This window comes from Neomonachus schauinslandi, chromosome 5 (assembly GCF_002201575.2).
Source record: "Neomonachus schauinslandi chromosome 5, ASM220157v2, whole genome shotgun sequence".
Classification (NCBI taxonomy): Eukaryota; Metazoa; Chordata; class Mammalia; order Carnivora; family Phocidae; genus Neomonachus; species Neomonachus schauinslandi.
In genome coordinates, this window is record NC_058407.1 from 100,984,019 (window position 1) to 101,003,331 (window position 19,313).

At 40.4% G+C, this 19,313-nt stretch overlaps 2 protein-coding genes across 2 annotated transcripts in view; one reads left to right on the forward strand and one right to left on the reverse strand.

Annotated features, from left to right (window-relative positions):
- The window catches only part of WNK1 (WNK lysine deficient protein kinase 1), a 143,500-nt gene extending 126,379 nt beyond the window's left edge, over positions 1-17,121 (forward strand). The window contains 7 exon segments of the mRNA XM_021690700.2: positions 1,972-2,045; positions 3,380-4,041; positions 4,717-4,919; positions 6,301-6,495; positions 12,976-13,163; positions 13,610-13,768; positions 13,770-17,121. Coding sequence (XP_021546375.1) covers positions 1,972-2,045; positions 3,380-4,041; positions 4,717-4,919; positions 6,301-6,495; positions 12,976-13,163; positions 13,610-13,768; positions 13,770-13,928 — 1,640 coding nt within the window. The 3' untranslated portion in view covers positions 13,929-17,121.
- Positions 17,122-17,789: 668 nt separating this feature from the next.
- RAD52 (RAD52 homolog, DNA repair protein) overlaps positions 17,790-19,313 on the reverse strand; it is a 36,693-nt gene continuing 35,169 nt past the window's right edge. Inside the window, 3 exon segments of the mRNA XM_044914970.1 lie at positions 17,790-17,907; positions 18,354-18,587; positions 18,923-19,006. Of these exon segments, the coding sequence (XP_044770905.1) occupies positions 17,846-17,907; positions 18,354-18,587; positions 18,923-19,006 (380 nt within the window). The 3' untranslated portion in view covers positions 17,790-17,845.

Below are 19,313 nucleotides of genomic sequence, written 5' to 3' on the forward strand. Positions count from 1 at the left end.
CTATTTCTGGAGTCTTTAGAATTGGCATGTTCATATGTATATTCTCTTTAGGTATATTTCCAGCTTAACTTTGTAAAAATAACCCATACCAACAATTTAAAATTTTCATGAGCATGCACTAGGTCATAAGTTCATATCAACGACTTCTTTTCTAAAGTTTTATTGTGAATCTCTTTTCATGACATCACCAGTCCCCCAGAAACTAGGAAATTTAAAGCTTTTATTTTGTCACCTTTTCCCTTAGAACCATTTATATTCAAAAGTGGAAATAATTCAATATGAGCTTTACTTACTCAGTGTGATTTTGTAGAGCACTTGCTTAAATATTTTTCCTTTTTATATAGTTTATTCATTCTCCTCACTATCACCTACATAGATATATTTCCCTGTATAACTATTAGTAAGATTTACCTGGAATGCTCAGCTTTCTTTCTTCCTTAAATTCTAAATTTCACTTCAAACCTCTCTAAAATATTTTCAAGACAATTATATTCTGAATTAGCTCTCTCATTTTAAAAGAAGTGACTTGAAAATCAGTGGAACAGACCAGAAAAGTCTAGAAATGGACAAACTGTAAGAGAATGTAGAATATGAAAAAGGTGGGCTTTCAACCAAAATAAATTCCAAATGGATCAAAGATAGAAAATGATCCTGTAAAACAGTACTGTACCAAAACATAAAAGGAATCTTTTTCTTTTTCTTCTCCTTTTTCTTTTTTTTTAACTGTCTAGAGCAGGGTCAACAAACTTTCTGTAAAAGGCCAAGTATATGTTTCAGGTTTTGCTGGCTGCATAGTCTGTCGCAATTACTCGAATCTCCTATTATAGACCAAAAGCAGCATAGACGATACATGAATGAATGAGTTTTGCTCTGTAGTCTAACAGTATTTATTTACAGAAACAAGCTATGGGCTGAATTTGGTCCATGATCATAATTTGCTGATCCCTGATGCAGAGACCGGTGTTATTACTACATTTAATACTCAGCCCAGAAGCAGTAATAGATTCAAAATTTTCTACATGGAAAAAATGCCATGAGGTCCAAAGATAATAAAAAACTGGGTTGGGGGGGGATGTATTCATATCACAAAAAAGATTAGTAAGTGATAGTATTTCTTACCTCTCACTGGTAAATTCAGAAGTTTAATAGCCACTAGTGACTTGATACAACCTCTTTGGAGATCAGTTTAGTAATGTCTATCAAAGTTTTAAATGGGCATGATTCAGCATGTCCATTTTTAGGTATTTATTCCACAGATCTATAAGAAAATATTTGTTAGAGCACTTTTGTAATAGGAAGTTCTGAAAAACTTAAATGTCCATCAGCATAAGTCTGCTTAAAATGTGGTACATTTGCATACATATAGTAGGCAGACAAACCTAAAACACTATGCAGCCATTTAAAAGAATGAGACAACGATATGGAATGCTGTCCAAGATACATTGTTAAAATATCAAAATCAGTGTTGTATAAAATACAACTTACTAGTTGTGTAAAATAAAGTGCTGGTATATGCCTACATTATCTCCAGGAAAAAAACCTCAAAGGGTTGTCCCTAGAGAGGAGGACCTAGGTGACTTTAAAGTTGCTCAAAACTACGTATCAGTGATTCTGACACCTGTACTGCTTGTTCTAGGATTTTGCCTAAGTATTGCCTAAACCAGTTTGTCATAGTGATTTTCATTTAAAAAGAAAAGACCCATTTGGGTCTTTAATATCCTAGGTAAAATCTCATCCTTTCTCTTCATTTACTTATATCTCTCTATCTTTGAGTTAAAGAATGAGTAATTGAATTCTTACTGCCTGTTAACCAAAGTTTTTGTAGTATCTCTTCTGTTGTCCTTGCCTCAAACAGTTTTCCTCACCTGATACATAGTTTTATTTTGCTGTATTTCTAGCCAAAGGGAAAGGAAGCTAACTAAAAAGAGATACTAATTTAAGTTCTTTTTCTCCTCCATGTACTTGTTTCAGTTTCTCATATTGTAGAAGGTCCTGTCCTAGCAACTAGTTCAGGAACTGGTGTTTTCAAGATGGGACGATTTCAGGTAAGACAACCACTTTTCCTTGCCTTGATTTCCTCTTTGGGTGAATAGGTATATAATAAAATGATTACTTAACTTTGGGACATAATTGCCAATTTAATGATATATCTCTTTTGTATAGCTCTTTATCATTTTCCCCTCTTAAAAATAATACATGCAAAAAAAAAAAAAATACATGCTGGGGTCCTTGGCTGGCTCAGTCAGAAGAGCGTGTGCCTCAGTCTCGGGGTCACGAGTTCGAGCCCCATGTTGGGGGAAGAGATTACTAAAAATAAGTAAGTAAGTAAACTTTAAAAAATAATAATAATACATGCCAATTAAAGAAAATATAGAATACTTAGTGTAGTAGAGAAACAGGAAATTATCTGCTCATCCCCCCACCTCCCTTCCCCATCCAGGATTACTTTTTAGGGTGTGTGTTTCCTTCCATTCCTTTTTCTGTGCACATGTGTGTATCTACAGTTGACCCTGCTTCTTCTCTGAATATTTCGTGGCTTTCCTCCCCATCTTTTGTTAGTCATTAGGTTGTTTCTGATTTTTCCAACATAGTAAAGTAACAGGAAACATTTTTGTATATAAAAACACTTTCCATGTTTAGGATAATTTTTTAGAATTAATTTCTGAAGTGAAAGTACTGACTGAGCATCAGGTGACACCATATCATTAATATTTTCCCAGCTGGTCCAACTAGTGAAATTTTTTTTTTTTTAATTGCTTTCACAACTGCTTTCCAGTTATTCTCAGGATAGCACTGGGTGTTGGGGATAGTAGTGGATCCTCCTTATAGTCCCATTTGGTGTGTTGATTCTTGAAGCTTAGTTGGCATTTGTAGTTTTTATATTCACAAGCAACCTTCAAGATTCTATTCCCTGTTGTTATTTGTATTTCCACAAAGACATAAATCTAAGTCCTGTGTATAACATGAGATATGAAAGTAAATTATTTACTTAGTAAGCTTAGCCAGCTGCTGAGAATCTGTATATCTAATCTATACATCTCAGTACAGATTTGTTGTTTTCTATAATGGTATTCCATTTATTTTCACAGTGAAGATGGAGGGACTTATGTAAAGACATACTTTCCATACGTAAAGACTTATGTAAAGACATCCCAGCCTATTCACTGGAAAATGAAATAATTTACTTTTTTAAGATTTTATTTTTTAAGTAATCTGTACACCCAGTGTGGGACTTGAACTCAGAACCCCGAGATCAGGAGTCACATGTTCTACTGACTAAGCCAGCTAGATACCCCTCAATTTTTTTTTAAGGGCCATTTTAAAAAATTGAATATTGGAGACTTTGTTTTTTAATCTCAGTTTGGTCTCTTTCTATCAGGTTTCAGTTACAATGGATGATGTCCAAAAAGAGGGTAAAAATAAGTCAGAAGATACAAAGTCTGTTCATTTTGAATCCAGTACTTCAGAGTCCTCAGTGCTATCAAGTAGTAGTCCAGAAAGTACCCTGGTGAAGACAGAGCCTAATGGGATAACCATCCACGACATCTCATCAGATATGCCAGATAGTGCCCACAAAACTCCTGCGTCGGACGCAAAGTCAGAAACTGGGCAGCCTACCAAGGTAGGACGTTTTCAGGTGACAACTACAGCAGACAAAGTAAGTCGTTTCTCTGTATCAAGAACTGAAGACAAGATCACTGAGGCAAAGAAAGAGGGGCCAACAGCATCTCCTCCTTTTATGGATTTGGAACAAGGTGTTCTCCCTGCTGTGATACCAAAGAAAGAAAAGCCTGAACTGTCAGAGCCTTCACATCTGAATGGGCCATCTTCTGACCTGGAGGCCGCCTTCCTTAGCAGGGATGTGGATGATGGTTCAGGTAGTCCACACTCCCCCCATCAGCTGAGCTCGAAGAGCCTGCCTATCCAGAATCTAAGTCAAAGCCTTAGTAATTCATTCAACTCCTCTTACATGAGTAGTGACAATGAGTCAGATATTGAAGATGAAGATTTAAAATTAGAGCTGCGAAGACTACGAGAAAAGTAAGTATATTTTCTTCTGTGAAAGAATAATGGCAGAACTGTGTTAAGATCTAGCTCCTGGTGCCTAGGTTAGTATTCTTTTCACTGCAATATGCTTGTATCTCATTGCTTTTAAAGAGAGGGTGATATGCAAAAGCTAGTTATCTGAATGTAGTTCTCCTTTGGTCTCTTATATTTATAAGGACCCATAGCATTTCTACTTCTAGAACTTCTTCACCTTTTGATATATTGTTGTTTTTGTTAATAGCGCTCTTTATCATTATTAACCTAATCTAATTTATTTACTAGTCTACCAAATGAATCCAGTAATGGCACTGGGATGTAGATTATGTTGGCAGGTTTTATAGGTCATATTTGATAAACTGGATCAAAGTAGCAATTCAGTACTCCTGGGTATAGCCTCCAAAGTCAGGAAGCCTTTTCTCCTAACACATTGTAAACTTACTTGTTGTTGTTTAGGAGCTTATTGGAATTTGGCTTGGGTAATGGAGGCCAACAATATGAGATGACACACTAGAATTTCAAGGCAATAGAAATTAGGTTAAGTATACTGGGGTGGGGGGGAATTCATGAGTAAGTAATTACTTGAATGGAGGTTAAAGAATATGTTATTAAATCTTATTTGAACAAAAGTGGTTATAATGTTTTTGAATTATGTTGGGTTATCTTTCATAGGCATCTTAAAGAAATTCAAGACTTGCAGAGTCGCCAGAAGCATGAAATTGAATCTTTGTATACCAAACTGGGAAAGGTTCCCCCCGCTGTCATTATTCCCCCAGCTGCCCCCCTTTCAGGGAGAAGAAGGCGACCCACTAAAAGCAAAGGCAGCAAATCCAGTCGCAGCAGTTCCTTGGGGAATAAAAGCCCCCAGCTTTCAGGTAAAAAGCCATGGACCAGGTCAGCCTTGGCTGTCCAGCTTTTGTTTCTATCTCCAACTCTATATGTAACCTATTGAACATTTGTTGTTTTTGTTAAATTTCAAAGGAGTTTGACTTTCCTAATATTCTTGCTTCCTTGACTTTTACACTCTCCCTGTTTATAGTATCTCTTTTTGTTGAGTCTATGAAAGTAGACTGGATGAGTACAGTGGCTTATTCCATTGTGATCCATATTACTATCTACTGGTAGCCATTTATGGTTGTCCTTAAAGATAAACAATTTAGCATTACCTTGTTACTCCTATAACTCACATTTCACCAAAATCACGGACAAATGAAAGAAAATACACTGTTCTTTGTTTAGTAAAGTTTAGGTAGATTTTTCCTTTCAATGAATGAATTACTCATAATTGCTGCTAGGATGACTGTAAATTTCATATATGTCTTAGGTGGTAATTTTCTTGATTAAAGTTATTTCATTTATCTATATTGAAGTAAAGAACTTGCTAGTGGTTGTAATAAAAAAATAGTTAAATCACAATATCTTGTAACTATCTTGTAACAAACTACACAGTTTGTCTACCCTTCAGTGAAATTATGATGTTAACAGATAATTAGTTGAAAAGTGAAAAAGCCTGAAATAAGTTTGTACCTCTGTTTGCTCTCCAGGTCTAATATAAATATGTTGGAAAGCAGTTGTAAACTTCTTAGCAGCTTTCCATTCTCCTGGAAGCTTTCAGAAACCCAAACCTCTTCTCTAGCACATTAGAACCAATTCAGTAGTGGAAATGTGATTATAAGGGATATCAGCTAATTTAGATTCTGATCCCAATTTTGACATACTTTTTGAGTGGCCTTCTATTCCACCAGTTAGTAGGGAACAGACACGTTCGTCAATTTCAAGGCAGACGACTAGGAAATAAAAGCCACCTGCCACAAATAATTTTAAATATGCATTACTCTGTAATCACTTGTGTCGGTTTTGACAACACTTCTGTATTTGATCTGACACATGCTTGGAAAAAAGACTAAGCAGAGACTGCCCCCCACCAAACCTGTTGATGTCGTGCTCCAACTCAGTGTTTTATAATAGTGTTTAGGAAAGCGATCATGGAATTCTCTCATACCCACTGAATGTTCTCAGCTGAGACTTATGAACCTTCTAGGCTATCTAAAGCTACCTATAGCCCTAGTGCCTGTTGATTCTCATGTCATTCCTCACTTACCCTCCCGTGAGGGAGGCCTTTGTTCTTTGATCAGTTACAGCTTCTGACTTGTGATTAGTCACTTAGTGGGACACATTGGAGTAATGAGAATAGTGCCTATTAAGGGCAAGGGGAAAGCTGTACATGTTTCCTCATGCTGCTTTATCTTTTGGCAGGTAACCTGTCTGGTCAGAGTGCCACTTCAGTTTTGCACCCCCAGCAGACCCTCCACCCTCCTGGCAGCATCCCAGAGACTGGGCAGAATCAGCTGTTACAGCCCCTTAAGCCATCTCCCTCCAGTGACAACCTCTATTCAGCCTTTACCAGTGATGGTGCCATTTCAGTACCAAGCCTTTCTGCTCCAGGTCAAGGTAAGCAATCAGAGCAACCATTGTCTTCTAAAAACTGCAATATCTGTGGCAGAAGCCTGAAGAGTAACTATTGTTAAGGTCAGTTGGAAAACCAGGTGACCAGAACATAGCCTGTCTGTTGTACCCTCACAGATCTTGAGCTGGAAGGGGAAGTTGAGTAATCATTAGATTAGGTGAACTCATTGCTCTTATCAGATGAAATGGCTTTTTTCAAAGGATTACAGCAAAAAGTTGCATGTGTGACTTATGTGAGGACTTTAACCAAATTAATGACTCATTTGGGATTTGGATCATACACTTTAATACTTGACTGAGATTTCCTGAACCAAAATCAAAGGAGTTTTAGCAGTTTCTGAACGCTAATGCATTTTCTTAGCCAGTGCAGACTTTTTAAACTTTTAAGTATGGGAGTAGCATACTAAGATAAATAGCCCTACAATTCCATTATTTATCTGTAATCTACTTCCTAAATATAGTTTTATTTACTAATGATCATTCGAAACTTTCCTGTTGAGGAGGGAGCTGCTAGCAATAGTAGAACGACAATTGGAAGGACTTAGGTATCTGGGTGAAAAAGAGTAGGAGAAGATATAGGTAACTCGCTTAGGGGCTTTTGCTACAACATCACAGAAATCAAAGATTAGATCGTCTCTTCACAAGGTGAATATACTTGCTTGCTAGGAGTGCAGACCAGCTGGCATTATTCCCACTGGGAGGAGCTTCAGCATTTGACAGAGGGAGGGAATTGAGACCTGATATTTCCTGTCCTAGATATCTGGCCTTTCCCTGGAAGCTTGTTCTTCTGTGTGCCGTCTTAGCGCATTTCACCACTCCAGCCTCGAGTTTCTAACATCTTGTAGTTGTGTTCTGTCTCTTCTCTCTCTGTTTTTCCCTGTTTTTCCCCCTCTCACAGGCTGTGCGAAGTTTAACTGTGCATCTGAGCAGGTGACATTCAAACCTGGTGGCAGGAGGACCCGATTTCTGAGTACGCCCTGCTTGGCTCTTTGTGTGTAACACCTTTACTCCTTCCTCGTCCTTGTTTTTCTGCTGCTTGGATCTGATGTTTCATACAGTCCATTTTCATTTGTCTCTTTGTATATCATCTACTCGGTGGCTTGGCTGAATTACTATTACCCTCAGAAGTTTGGGTCTCTATGTTAATTATGATAAAAGATACAGAGATGATAATAGGTTTCTATAAGCTTAAAAAAAACCTTTCTGGTAGAAGTGCTTCTTCATAGATCCGTGACAGAGTAGAAAAGGTGGTAATGCTGTAGAGACTGCTGGGTCATTTAGAATAAATGAAGACTGAAGTCCATAGTCACATCTGCCCCTTGCTCTGGCATTAGAAGTGACAGAGAACATCTTGACCACTGATATACTTAGATCCTGGCAGTAAGGGAGAATTACACCCTATTTTTTTATTCTTTTTCCGAGTAGGTTGAAATCTTTTTTTCTTCTCAATTAAGCCTAACCATCTCTCAGTTCAAATGATGCTAGAATTTGTTCATTGGATCCTTTCACTCCCCCACCCCCACCCTCTAACTCCATAAAATTGGTAGTTCAAAAAGGGTTTCCGTATAGTTACTCTGATTAAGCATTTATTCTTTTAAGGACCAAAGCCCAGCACCTGCCAATGAAAATGGTCTTTTTAACAAGATTGCTAGGATTTCCTAGCTCTCTTCTTTTTTTTTTTTTTTTTTTAAAGATTTTATTTTTATTTTACAGAGAGAGAGAGACAGCCAGAGAGGGAACACAAGCAGGGGGAGCAGGAGAGGGAGAAGCAGGCTTCCCGCAGAGCAGGGAGCCTGATGTGGGGCTCGATCCCAGGACCCTGGGATCATGACTTGAGCTGAAGGCAGACGCTTAATGACTGAGCCACCCAGGCGCCCCTCCTAGCTCTCTTCTTAAAAGCAAGGTACAATAGCAAATCACCCAACTTTCTCAGCCTGTCCTCCCCAAAGGTAAAATGAAGATGATGCCTGTCTCCTAGGGCTGTTGTACAAATCAAATGAGATCATGTGCACAAACATGGGCAGCACTTGGGAAGCACACGTCATTTCCTTCTAAATCAGCCAGTGCCTACCTGGCACATAGTAGGTAGTCAATAAATGTATATTGAAGTAAAAATTTAAAAAGCAAAAGCAAGGCTCAGGTAGAAAACCTTTGTTACAGTTTGGTTAAAGATCTTCTCTGTTGAGGCCTCAAACTTCTGATGTGGTTATTGAAGTGCTTTTTAAATGCATGTGCAAAAAGGTCATCACTGTTTCTGAGTGTGGTCCAGAGGTCCTTGGGCCTCACGTATCACCAGTCCAGGACTACTGAACAAAAGACGTGGAAGGTGTTATCCAATTTGGTAGCTTTCCAAAGCATGTATGGTTTTTGGGTACTCAGATCGATAACTTTTCTGGTTAGACCAGGCTGGACCAGGCATGTTAGCACCTTGACACTTAAATAAGCATTTAATTTCTTTGTCCGGCTGGCAAGATGAAAAGACATTTAATAGTAAGAGGCAAGTGTTGTAAAGTAGGATGTATCATGTCAGGCCTATATTATACAGCCTGAGATGTCTAAGAGGGAAGAAAGAGAACCAAGGCTTTTTTGGGAAACGTAATGTGAGAGATACACTTCAGATTAATTAATTAATTAAATTCTCACACACTCTTAAAGGTAGGTGGTGGCACACTTGTAACATCAAATGAAAGTGGTTAGAAATATTAAATCTTATCACTTCCTTTTGGGTCTAAGAAGAAAGGCCCTACATCTGTTGAAGGCACTTGAGTATATATCATATAAGCCTTGGTGAACAAATTGCAAGAGGCAGATTTAAAGCAAATATGGAAGGGAAAACAGGTACTTAACAGACATGGGGTCTTTCTAGTTTTGGATGCGTTATTCTGTGCTCTCAAAATAGATAATGGTTTGGAAGCACGGCTTGGCTTAATGCTTTATTTATGTTCAAAAGTTGCTCGTTTTCCACATACTTTTAAAGACTTCTGGAGGGGAAGGGGTTAGTGTGTATGTCTAGGATTTGGAAATATATTAGCCAATTTAAATTGACTCAAAACTGTAACAGTGGTACTGTCAGTCTACTGGGGTAGAATTGCTAATGCATCTAATCAAGTGCTTTTTAACAACCCAGCAGGAGAAACAGAAAGTGGGACAGGGTCAGTGGAAAGACTGCTTGAGTATTTGAAATTCAAGCAGTAAGACCTGAGAGACTGGAGTTCCTCCCCCATCCCAGGACCTTAGTGCAGAGCATTATTCTCAGATACAAAGATTGGGTGTGGAAGCTCCGCTATCAGCCAGGTACCTCCATCCATCAGACACCCATGTTAAGGCTAAGTAAGATACGTCCCATAGAACTTTACCTATAGCAGGGGCTCCCGGGTCCCACCAGTCTGTCTCTCTTTCTGCTTTCTCTTGCTGGGACTTTGTGTGCTGTTTGGAGATTCTAAGTATTTTACACTGATGTTTCTTTATCTTTAACACATTGCTCTCTCTTTGTGCTTCAGGGAAGATGGTGAAAAAAGTCTGTCCTTGCAACCAGCTCTGTAGTAATTATCTTTTCTTTCTCTTACTTTTGGTCCTTGATTGCAAAGCCGGTTATCCATGAGTTCTTGGAACCCTGAAGCTTCACAACGTCCTCATTCCCAATTTTCATCTGTCTAGTTCTGCACCCTTTTCTAAGGTTTTTTAACATGCTTAATTGCTGACCACTGGCGGATTAAGAAATCACCTCATAGTCTGCTCTCATGTGATGACCCCCTGTGAGCTGGCTTTGTGACAATTAAGGATTGATAATGCCCATAATATATAGAGAGATCAGGGATGCCTGGCTCTTTTGGGAAAGAGAGTCCTTTAGTCAGGAGATAAAACGTGCCAGCCGCTGTTCCGCCCACTGGGAAATCGGCACTGATCCAAACATAGAAAAGTCCATAGCCACCCATCATAGTGGGAGACATCTGCTGGATTGGTGAAGAGAGAAGCACTACTTTATAGAGTTGGCTTAGACTGGTGGCTTCTCATTAAAGTGCAGACTGTTCAACTGTTCAACTACCCAACCGGCCACCTAGAGGGTCAGTCAGAAAACTGACTAGTATTTGGGATACTAGGCAATGAGCTGTGACTCAGAGTAAGTTATTGTTACTAGGATCTGGTGGTGTGGTGTGTGGGAAATGTATTATGGCAGGAGAAAATTTAAAAATGGATTTTGGGTGGTGAAACATACACTACTTCTTAGAGCTTTGCAGCAGAACTGAGAACGGTTTCAAGGTTACTCAGTATATTCTCTGGAAGGCAAGTAGCATTCTCAGAAATACCTGCATTACAGGTAGTGTTCTTAAACCATTTACTACTAAGATGGACTAAATGCACTATCCATTCTCCTAGCTTTCATAGTCAAGTCAGCTTTTGCCAGGCGTTAATTTCTGGCCAGAGTGGGATGTGCTTTTATTTCCTTTACTGGGAAAGCCTGTTTTCAGAAGCCAGAATGAGAAGGGTAACTGTATGGTTGACCCTTCCCCCCATCATGGTGTATAAACCCCACTTCAGAATCCAGTAGTGTGTAAGACAGATTAAAATGAAAAATTAAATTTGGTTATAAAGGAGCCTCACAGCATCAGAGGCGACTAGAGAGGTGTGACTCCGAGCATGAGCTCTTTGTGAATAAGCAGTGTTCACCTCTACTGAGCTTCTAGTATTTGGCTTTTAATAGTTCTGCTTACTTATGATTATTTCTGGTTTTCATTTTGATTGTCTCATCATCAAGCTCACCAAGCAGTTATTATTCAAACAGGAAAATAGTCCTCATGCATGTGATATGCTTGCTTTCTAGATTTTATCACTATCACGACTGCCACCGTCATTGCTTGTGCTTCCCCACCACTGTCTGTCTTGCTTTTCAAGGCAGGCTGTTCCTGTGCTTTTATCCTTTTCCACTTGGGTTTCCTGTACCGTAGGGGAACTTACTCTTCCCTTTACGCTGTATGTGCAGTAGCTATCCCCTTGTGGCTCCAGTGGGCACTAAGAAGTGAGCTAATACACACACTGCAGTAGATCCATGTCTTGCCTTGGTGGTAAGAAGCATGTGACCTTCCTCACTCTGCAGCTTCACCTCAGAATTAGCTATTACTCTAATACAGACATGCTTGTGTGTGCCATTCCCAGGGCCGTGGGGTTTAAACTTGACTTGAGAACAGCAATGGATTATCAAGGGCTTGTAAATGGCAGAGTTGCTTCGGGCATGCTGCTGTGCTCTGGTGCTGCTTGGACCTGGAAAGCAGGAATATGTATGCATTTTTTTTTAGCCCCCAGCGTTACTTGGATATCTGAAGGCCTAGTGGCTCACAACTTACCTTAGTAGCTTTTATTTATTCTATTTTATTTAGTAGCGGCAAATGTGGGATCTGGTAAGAAAGTGGGGGGTGAGGGAAGAAAAACAAGATCATGACTTTTCTTTCCCTCTTCCCTAAAACTTGCCTCTTCGAATAATCTTCAGTGTGCCCTCCAGCAGAGCCAAAATCAGGCAGGACACAGAGCCTTTCTTCCTTTCTCATCAAACCATAGAAATAGAATTCCTTCATCATAACCTCAAAGCTTCCTCCTTCCCTTTGCACTCCTACCTCAGCTGAATGTTCCTGTTGCTTCCCTGTGTGAGTGCTTGCTCTTCTGGGAAGGAAGAGGAGGGGTGAGAATTCACGAACCAATTGAAACTGAGGTCATCTTCAGGAAAATCATGTCTTCCTGGAGTTGAATGATTCAGGCACACCACAGAGAACCTTCCTCAGGAGTAATCTTGGTTCTTAACTCATAGGCAATTGGAAGAGGTCAAAGCCTTCATTTCTCCCGAGTTTATGTTTATGAATTTGTGTGTATGAGTCCAGGTGAAAAAGGTTTTTGAACAGAGCATGCTATCTCCTCTCGCCTCTTTCTGTTAAAGAATGGCTGAAGACTGTGGCAAAGCATCCACATGGTTTGGGAACCTCATCTTTTCCTGGGCCAAGCAGTCTACCTTTGCATTCCTTTAACTCCTGCTTTTAACCCTGCCTCAGGGCTCAAGAAATCCTCTTCTTTTGCCGTGCATTCTGCACCATTCTAGAGCCTCATTGACCTTAGCGCACCTCCCTCATCAGTGTGGTGCTGGGAATAGGGTACTAAAAGTAAGTTTCAGTACTCTAAGATACCATGTGAATGGGCTGAAAGAGGTCCCTGCCTGTTTGTGCCTACTATCATCCGGAGTTACTTAGCGTCATCCGCCACAACTCCTGAAGAGAGTCTGTTTTCATTACCCTGTTATGTTATGCCAGAACATGTGGCTAAACAAACCCTTGGACCCTTCCCCTCTCGCATGCCTTCCCACCTTATCCTCTCCTCATTCAGTGGCTTGCCATTCATCATCCTGTGAAGTTTTCCCTCTTCCTGACGTTCTAACCCAAGCTTCTTATAATGGTTGTATTCTGGTGCTTCCTCTAATTCTAGGGACCAGTAGCACAAACACCGTTGGGGGAGCAGTGAACAGCCAAGCCGCCCAAGCTCAGCCTCCTGCCATGACGTCCAGCAGGAAGGGCACGTTCACAGATGACCTGCACAAGCTGGTAGACAATTGGGCCCGAGATGCCATGAATCTTTCCAGCAGGAGAGGAAGCAAAGGACACATGAATTATGAGGCAAGTCTTCCCTTTTTGTCATTTTCCTAATCTAGCAGAGTATCGCTGAGCATACATCTGAAGCAGAGGTGGTATCAACTACCTAGTGCTTAGCCTTTCATGCTGTAGCCTTCTGTAGCAGCTCATAAATTTTAACACCCAGTTACCCTTTTATTTGTCTTTGAATCCCTAGCTCCCTGTTTGTCAACTCAGTTTTTTCTCCCCTTTTCTCTTAACGCCCTGAATTGCATACACGTATATACTCATGTACATGACTCTGCCCACTTCCAAGCGCACCCTTACTTGGCAAGTGTAAAGAGCCAATAATTATGAAAGGTTTGGTTTTGGTTTTACTATACCCTGTAAGGCTTGAACAGCCCCAGTTCTAGAATTAGATTTCAGTACCACCCATTTCACCTCTGGGTTATACCCACACCAAACTTGACATGTAGTTGTTTTGTTTTCAGGGCCCTGGAATGGCAAGGAAGTTCTCTGCACCTGGTCAGCTGTGCATCTCCATGACCTCAAATCTGGGTGGTTCTGCCCCCATCTCTGCAGCATCAGCTACCTCTCTAGGTCATTTCACCAAGTCTATGTGCCCCCCACAGCAGTACGGTTTTCCAGCTCCCCCCCTTTGGCACTCAGTGGAGTGGGACAGGTGGCCCAGCACCACAGCCGCTTGGCCAGTTCCAGCCTGTGGGAACTGCCTCCTTACAGAATTTCAACATCAGCAATTTGCAGAAATCCATCAGCAACCCCCCAGGTTCCAACCTGCGGACCACTTAGACCTAGAGACATTAACTTGAGTAGATTTGGGGGCAGGAGATGGAATGCTGAAGGGGGCGGGGGGGGACGGGAAAGTAGCCTATATACTAACTACTAGTGCTGCATTTAACTGGTTATTTCTTGCCAGAAAGGAATGTTTTTAATACCGCTTAGAGCCCTCAGAATTGAGAATCTCCCTCCCCCTTCACCATTTATTGGAGTGGAACGAGAAGGAAAGAGCAGCTTTCTTGTGATGGGGCGGCTTCAAACCATGCTTTCCTGTTTCTCTACACCCAATAGTGAGGGCTAGAAAAGAGAATCATTTATCAGAAAGCTACGAGAGAGCTCAGTGGAAAACCAAACCCCATCTGTATTTCAAATGGGTGGAGCTCTTAATTTTGGTACCCACCCCAAATCCCTTATTCCCTCAAGAATCTAAACCACAAGACAAAAAAAACAAAACAAGAAAACTTTTGGGCTCTCTCCTACCCTGTTCCCCCCCCCCTTTTTTTTTTTCTTTGTTTCTTTTTTCTTTCTTTTTTTTTTTTTTTTTGCTTTAGAACCCAGTGAAAAACACCAGGGGACTGAGGTTTCAACCCTTTCTTATGATAGGTCATTAGTGCTTTAAGCAAATGATATTAGCAGCTTTGACTGCAGCATTAGCAATTAGGAAAAAAAAAAATTAAGTCCCCAGCGGACATGTAACTTTGCCATCAGTTTTGATGTGGAAACACTGTGATATATAAATGTTGTTGGACAACAGTAGTTTTAAGAGTAAAATATGAAAGGTTTAAAAAGTTGGAAAAAAGAAAGCAAGCTCTGTCCTTTACTTATTGAGACACTTTAGCTTTTTCCTTTGTATTTCCATTGTAGTAGATAAATAAATGTGAATGTAAGATTGTATAAATTACTGTACTTGAATACTTCTGTTCTCCCAGTATTGCTTGCTGGATATTTTAGTGCCTTGGACTTCTACTGCTTCTGCCATTAGCACCAACTTCTCATCAGACCCCAGATCAGCAGAGGGCGTATGGAAGGATATTAGATCCATGTGACCCCAGCAGAGGATTATGCCAAAGGGAAACTGAGTTGTTTTTTTTTTTTTTTTTAAGTCATTCAATTTTGTCTAGAGCAGGTGTAAGATGAGCAGGGTGAGAAGTTAAGTTGACATCAGTGGTTGAAAGCAGAAAGTTCTGTTTCAAGAACAGTAAGGAGGGGTGTGGTAACAAAATTGAGCAATTTAAAAGCTTAAGGGTGGTGTGTGATAAATGAAAGAAAAAGAAAGACTAAGAACGGGAGAACAGACTTGTCAGGAAGATGTGTGCTGCCTGGCCCACAGGGTGCCATGAGCCTTACTTAAGCCAGGCTCGACAGACAAGACCTAGTGGAAATGGCTGAATATAAAGGGAAGGGGGTGGGGGCTAGTTTTTAAGTTGGGAAATGTTGATAGTGAAAAGTTACAGATGGAGAAAGATGCTCTAAGAAAAACTTTGGATTGCTTTCCTCTTGTTGCAAATGTATCATGCATTTCTCAGCTTGGGGTACTGTATTTTGTGGAAAGTGGACCCACATCTGAATTAAGCATTGTAAGAAAGAGTGGCTTATTCCTACTCGTTTCCTATGTGATGTCCAAATGGTTGCAGGATCATAAATCTGTTGTGCCACCTCTATTTCTAGAATCGCAACTGATATTCTCACATTCTCATATAAACAAATACTCCCCTTAAGTAATAACTGCAACCAATCAGTATTATATAGTGCTATGCCTAGTTGTAATGGGCAGTTCTATTATTTTCAGAGCTTTCAGGAAATACTCTCCTAATTGGCTATGTTTGGGATCTCTGTTATCTCCGAAGATGGGGAAAGAAGCTAGGACTCCTAGTTTTTTGGGTGCTTCTTCTCTTGACTCTTGAGTTGGGAAATTGACACATTTCCAATCTCTTACCCACCTCAACAGCACATCCCAGGAATCACCACAATAGGGGGAGCCTGGTTGGCTGTCCTATCCTGTTGTTCCTTCATGGGCCCTGTTTTCTTTAGTAAGTTAGCCTAGGTCCCAAAGATGCAAGTGAAAGCTGAAGGTTTAGGAAAGTAGAAATGAAAAGGACAGGGGTTCCAAGCCCTGCTTCAAAGTTGTTTACTTATTTATTCTCTGCTTAAGATTCTTGGGGAGATGGTAAGAGTAAGGATAGAACAACGAAGGTGCCAAGTAAATGAGAAACAGACCACCTAAGATGAATGAAACCATACTTTCTACTAGAGGAACGAGGGAACCAAATGCAGCACATAATTTTTTGTTACTTTGGTTTTATTTTGAGATCACTTACACACAAAAAGTAAGAACTGGTTTTATTTACTGTTGATTTTTTTTTTTTCCCCTCCTGTGGATGAAGTAACTGAAGCCTAGAGGAATGAACTAGTGCTACTGAACTGTTTAAATTATTTTTGTGTTAATAGTACACTTTGAGTATCTTTTTCCACATTACAAAAATCTTTCTGAATTATAAATGTTTTCCTTACATTATTTAACAATGTACACTGTTTAAAAAAGCAAATAAACTGAATTCAAACCTTGGGGGTTTCTCAGCAGCCGTTAATTGTACATTTTGCACTAACTCTGGGTGTTGCGCTTCTTGTAAGATTGCGCTTTGTGCTTCAGTTTGTTACCTTTGTAGACTTATTTAATGAAACCATTCAAATAAACCAAACTTGCTTTTGTTGAGCTGTGGGGTTTCATTTCCAGCAAATTCCTTTTTCATGATCTCATTAGCTCAGTTTTCAGTTGTGTGCAATTTATAACTGGATTCCTGACTCCGGGAACTTTTTTAAAGCAGCAGTTCTGAACTAAACTAAGATTATGCTTCAGACAAGGGAGAGATTTTTTTTTCTGGAAAAAAAAATGGTAAGGATATCAAAACCAAAAGATGAACATATGACCAAATCCATGTAATGAGAGGTGAGATAAAGGGGAAATCAGGGTAAGCTAGAGCCTCTTCATCTTCCATAGGAATAGAAATGTCTGGCTGCCTTCCTGTACTTTAAGAGTTCCTTGCCTTGGGTTCATAGTTTCCCACAAATGGATCTGTGATCTAAAAATTAATAAAAGCCACAGCTTGAAGATGAGATAAAAGGCACAGCCCAAGATGCATCTTAAAAAGAACCTGCAAACTCATTATGGGGGTGGGGGGGGCGGATTATGAAACATTTGAAACTATGAAAAAAACCCATTTATGTTAAGATGGGTTATATCTCACATCTGAAATGGAGAAGTACACCCACTTTTATTTTTTGTTACAAAGGAAAATTTATTTTGCTTTCTTAAAATGCCTTTTCTTCGGTCTTAGATCATTTCCTTGATTAGGTAAAAAACTGCAGGATCGTGACACCATAAACCTATAAACGCGAGATTATCATAGATGAAGATCGCAGCCTGTATTGATGCAAGGTAGTTAAAAAACACTGTAGCTTTTGTTTTCGGAAGGATACACAATATGGTGTGGACAACATTAAACACCGAGCGCCAAGGTGAAAGACAGATATTACAATAATTTCACATAGGCAGCTGTAAAAGCTGGTGCTTAGTAATATTGCTTGAAGGCAGGTAGGCACTGGGGATTCCTAAAATTTCTATACATACTAACATAGTAGCTTAGGAATAAATAGTGAAGAACCTCAAGAGCCAAAGAAAAGGTATTTAATCTCAGAGCCTCCCCGCTGCAGTGTATGACAAGCTTTTTTAAAGCACTTGTTTTCTGACTGCTCAGCTTTACCTACAGAAGGCTCCAATAGTCAAATCCTCTGGTAAAGTTCAGAACGAAGCAAGGTAACTCCTTGAAAATAAAGCTCATTCCCTGGGAATGATGAACAGTTTTATGACCTAAAAGTAGTTTGTGAAAGTCCCTTTGTGACAAAGTCCAAGGATGTGACCTGAGCCTCCATTAGGATGGATCCAATTTCCTTTTCTTCAAGTCCTGGTTCTTCCCATAGATACCACAGTTTCCTGTGGGAGAGAAAATAATTTAAATGTGGCTGCTGTGATTTTTCAAATAAGGAATAAACAGCTAATAATTTCTGAACTGTGTTTGTTAACAATCCTAACTTAAACTAAAAAGCCAAGAATGAAAATTGTTATGAGGGCAGATCCTTCTGTTAACGCTAGATCCAGCTGCAATAACCAAACACGATGGGCCTGATTTAATAAGGAAAAGCTCTTCATTCATTTCGTGGTTAAGCTTCCTACTACTATAAAGGGTTACTAGGGGCTACACCTCTAGTCAGGACCTCAAAGGAAAAGCTGTGGCTCATAAACCAGTTGTTTTCTTGGACTGCTGTTCCTCTGGCATGATAGCACCCAACTTCTTCAAATGGAATGTCATGCTTCCTTTAAAATGCAGAGAATTAAACCCAAGTTCTCCTTTCAATTTTTGTTCCTAAACACTTCGCTACCTGTTACATCTTGGTTGCTGTTGTGAGTTTGGAGGTGCGAGAGTCCAGATTTTGCTTGTGGATTCTGGTGGCAGAGGTTCTGTGGGGTCCTGTCCCAGGTCACCATCTGGTTCTTCAGGACTGATGTAGCAGAGGTCTGGAGCAGTTCTGGTTTAGACAAGGGCTTGACATCACTGTCGCTTGCATCTGGATCCATATCCCACATTCCAAGACTGTCTGCGAGGACCGAGATCATGAGAAAATGCAGCATCAACCAGTGCTCCCACATAAAGCACTGGGGAAAACTGGTCATGAGAAATTCCATGTCGTGCGTGGCCTACGACAGCTCCTAGGATTTCTCTTGCCCCTACCCCTAAAAGTACCGTGAAGCTTCTCTTAGGACAATAGAGGAGTTGAGTGTGTGCTCTCAGAACTGCCATCAGTCCATTAGGGGTCCTCTTTTTTCCCAAAACTTCACGGGGCTATCCAACAGATAAAAATGAGGGGTTTTATGCCTCTTTTAAAATGTGTTAGTGACTACCAAAAGTGCATGTCCTAGGTACTTACTGATCAATGCTTAGGTCCTGCCCGGAGCTCTTACTGACCTGTAAGGAAGTCCTCTGTGAGTGGTTCGGGAACGGCAGTTATGGGAGTGCTGTGCTTGCGAGGAGCTGCTGACAGTGCTGCTGGAGTTCAGACAGCGAGAGCGAGCAAGAGCGAGAGGAAGGACAAAACCACAGAGTCACGTAACTGTTGGAGCGAGCACCTCAGAAGTGCAAAGCTGCCTAGAGTTCCACCGGTTCCTCGCACAGCCAGTAGGAGATTCGAGATTCCTGATCCCCGTCCCTACCTACAGATCTACAAGAAGCTAAAACTTTTTTTCTTCTCACCAAATTGCGGGGGGGGGGGGGGGGGGGGGGCCGAGTGTTTGTCCCTGGAACCGGTGGAAATCTAGGCACCTTTAAAGCAATTTGGGTCTCT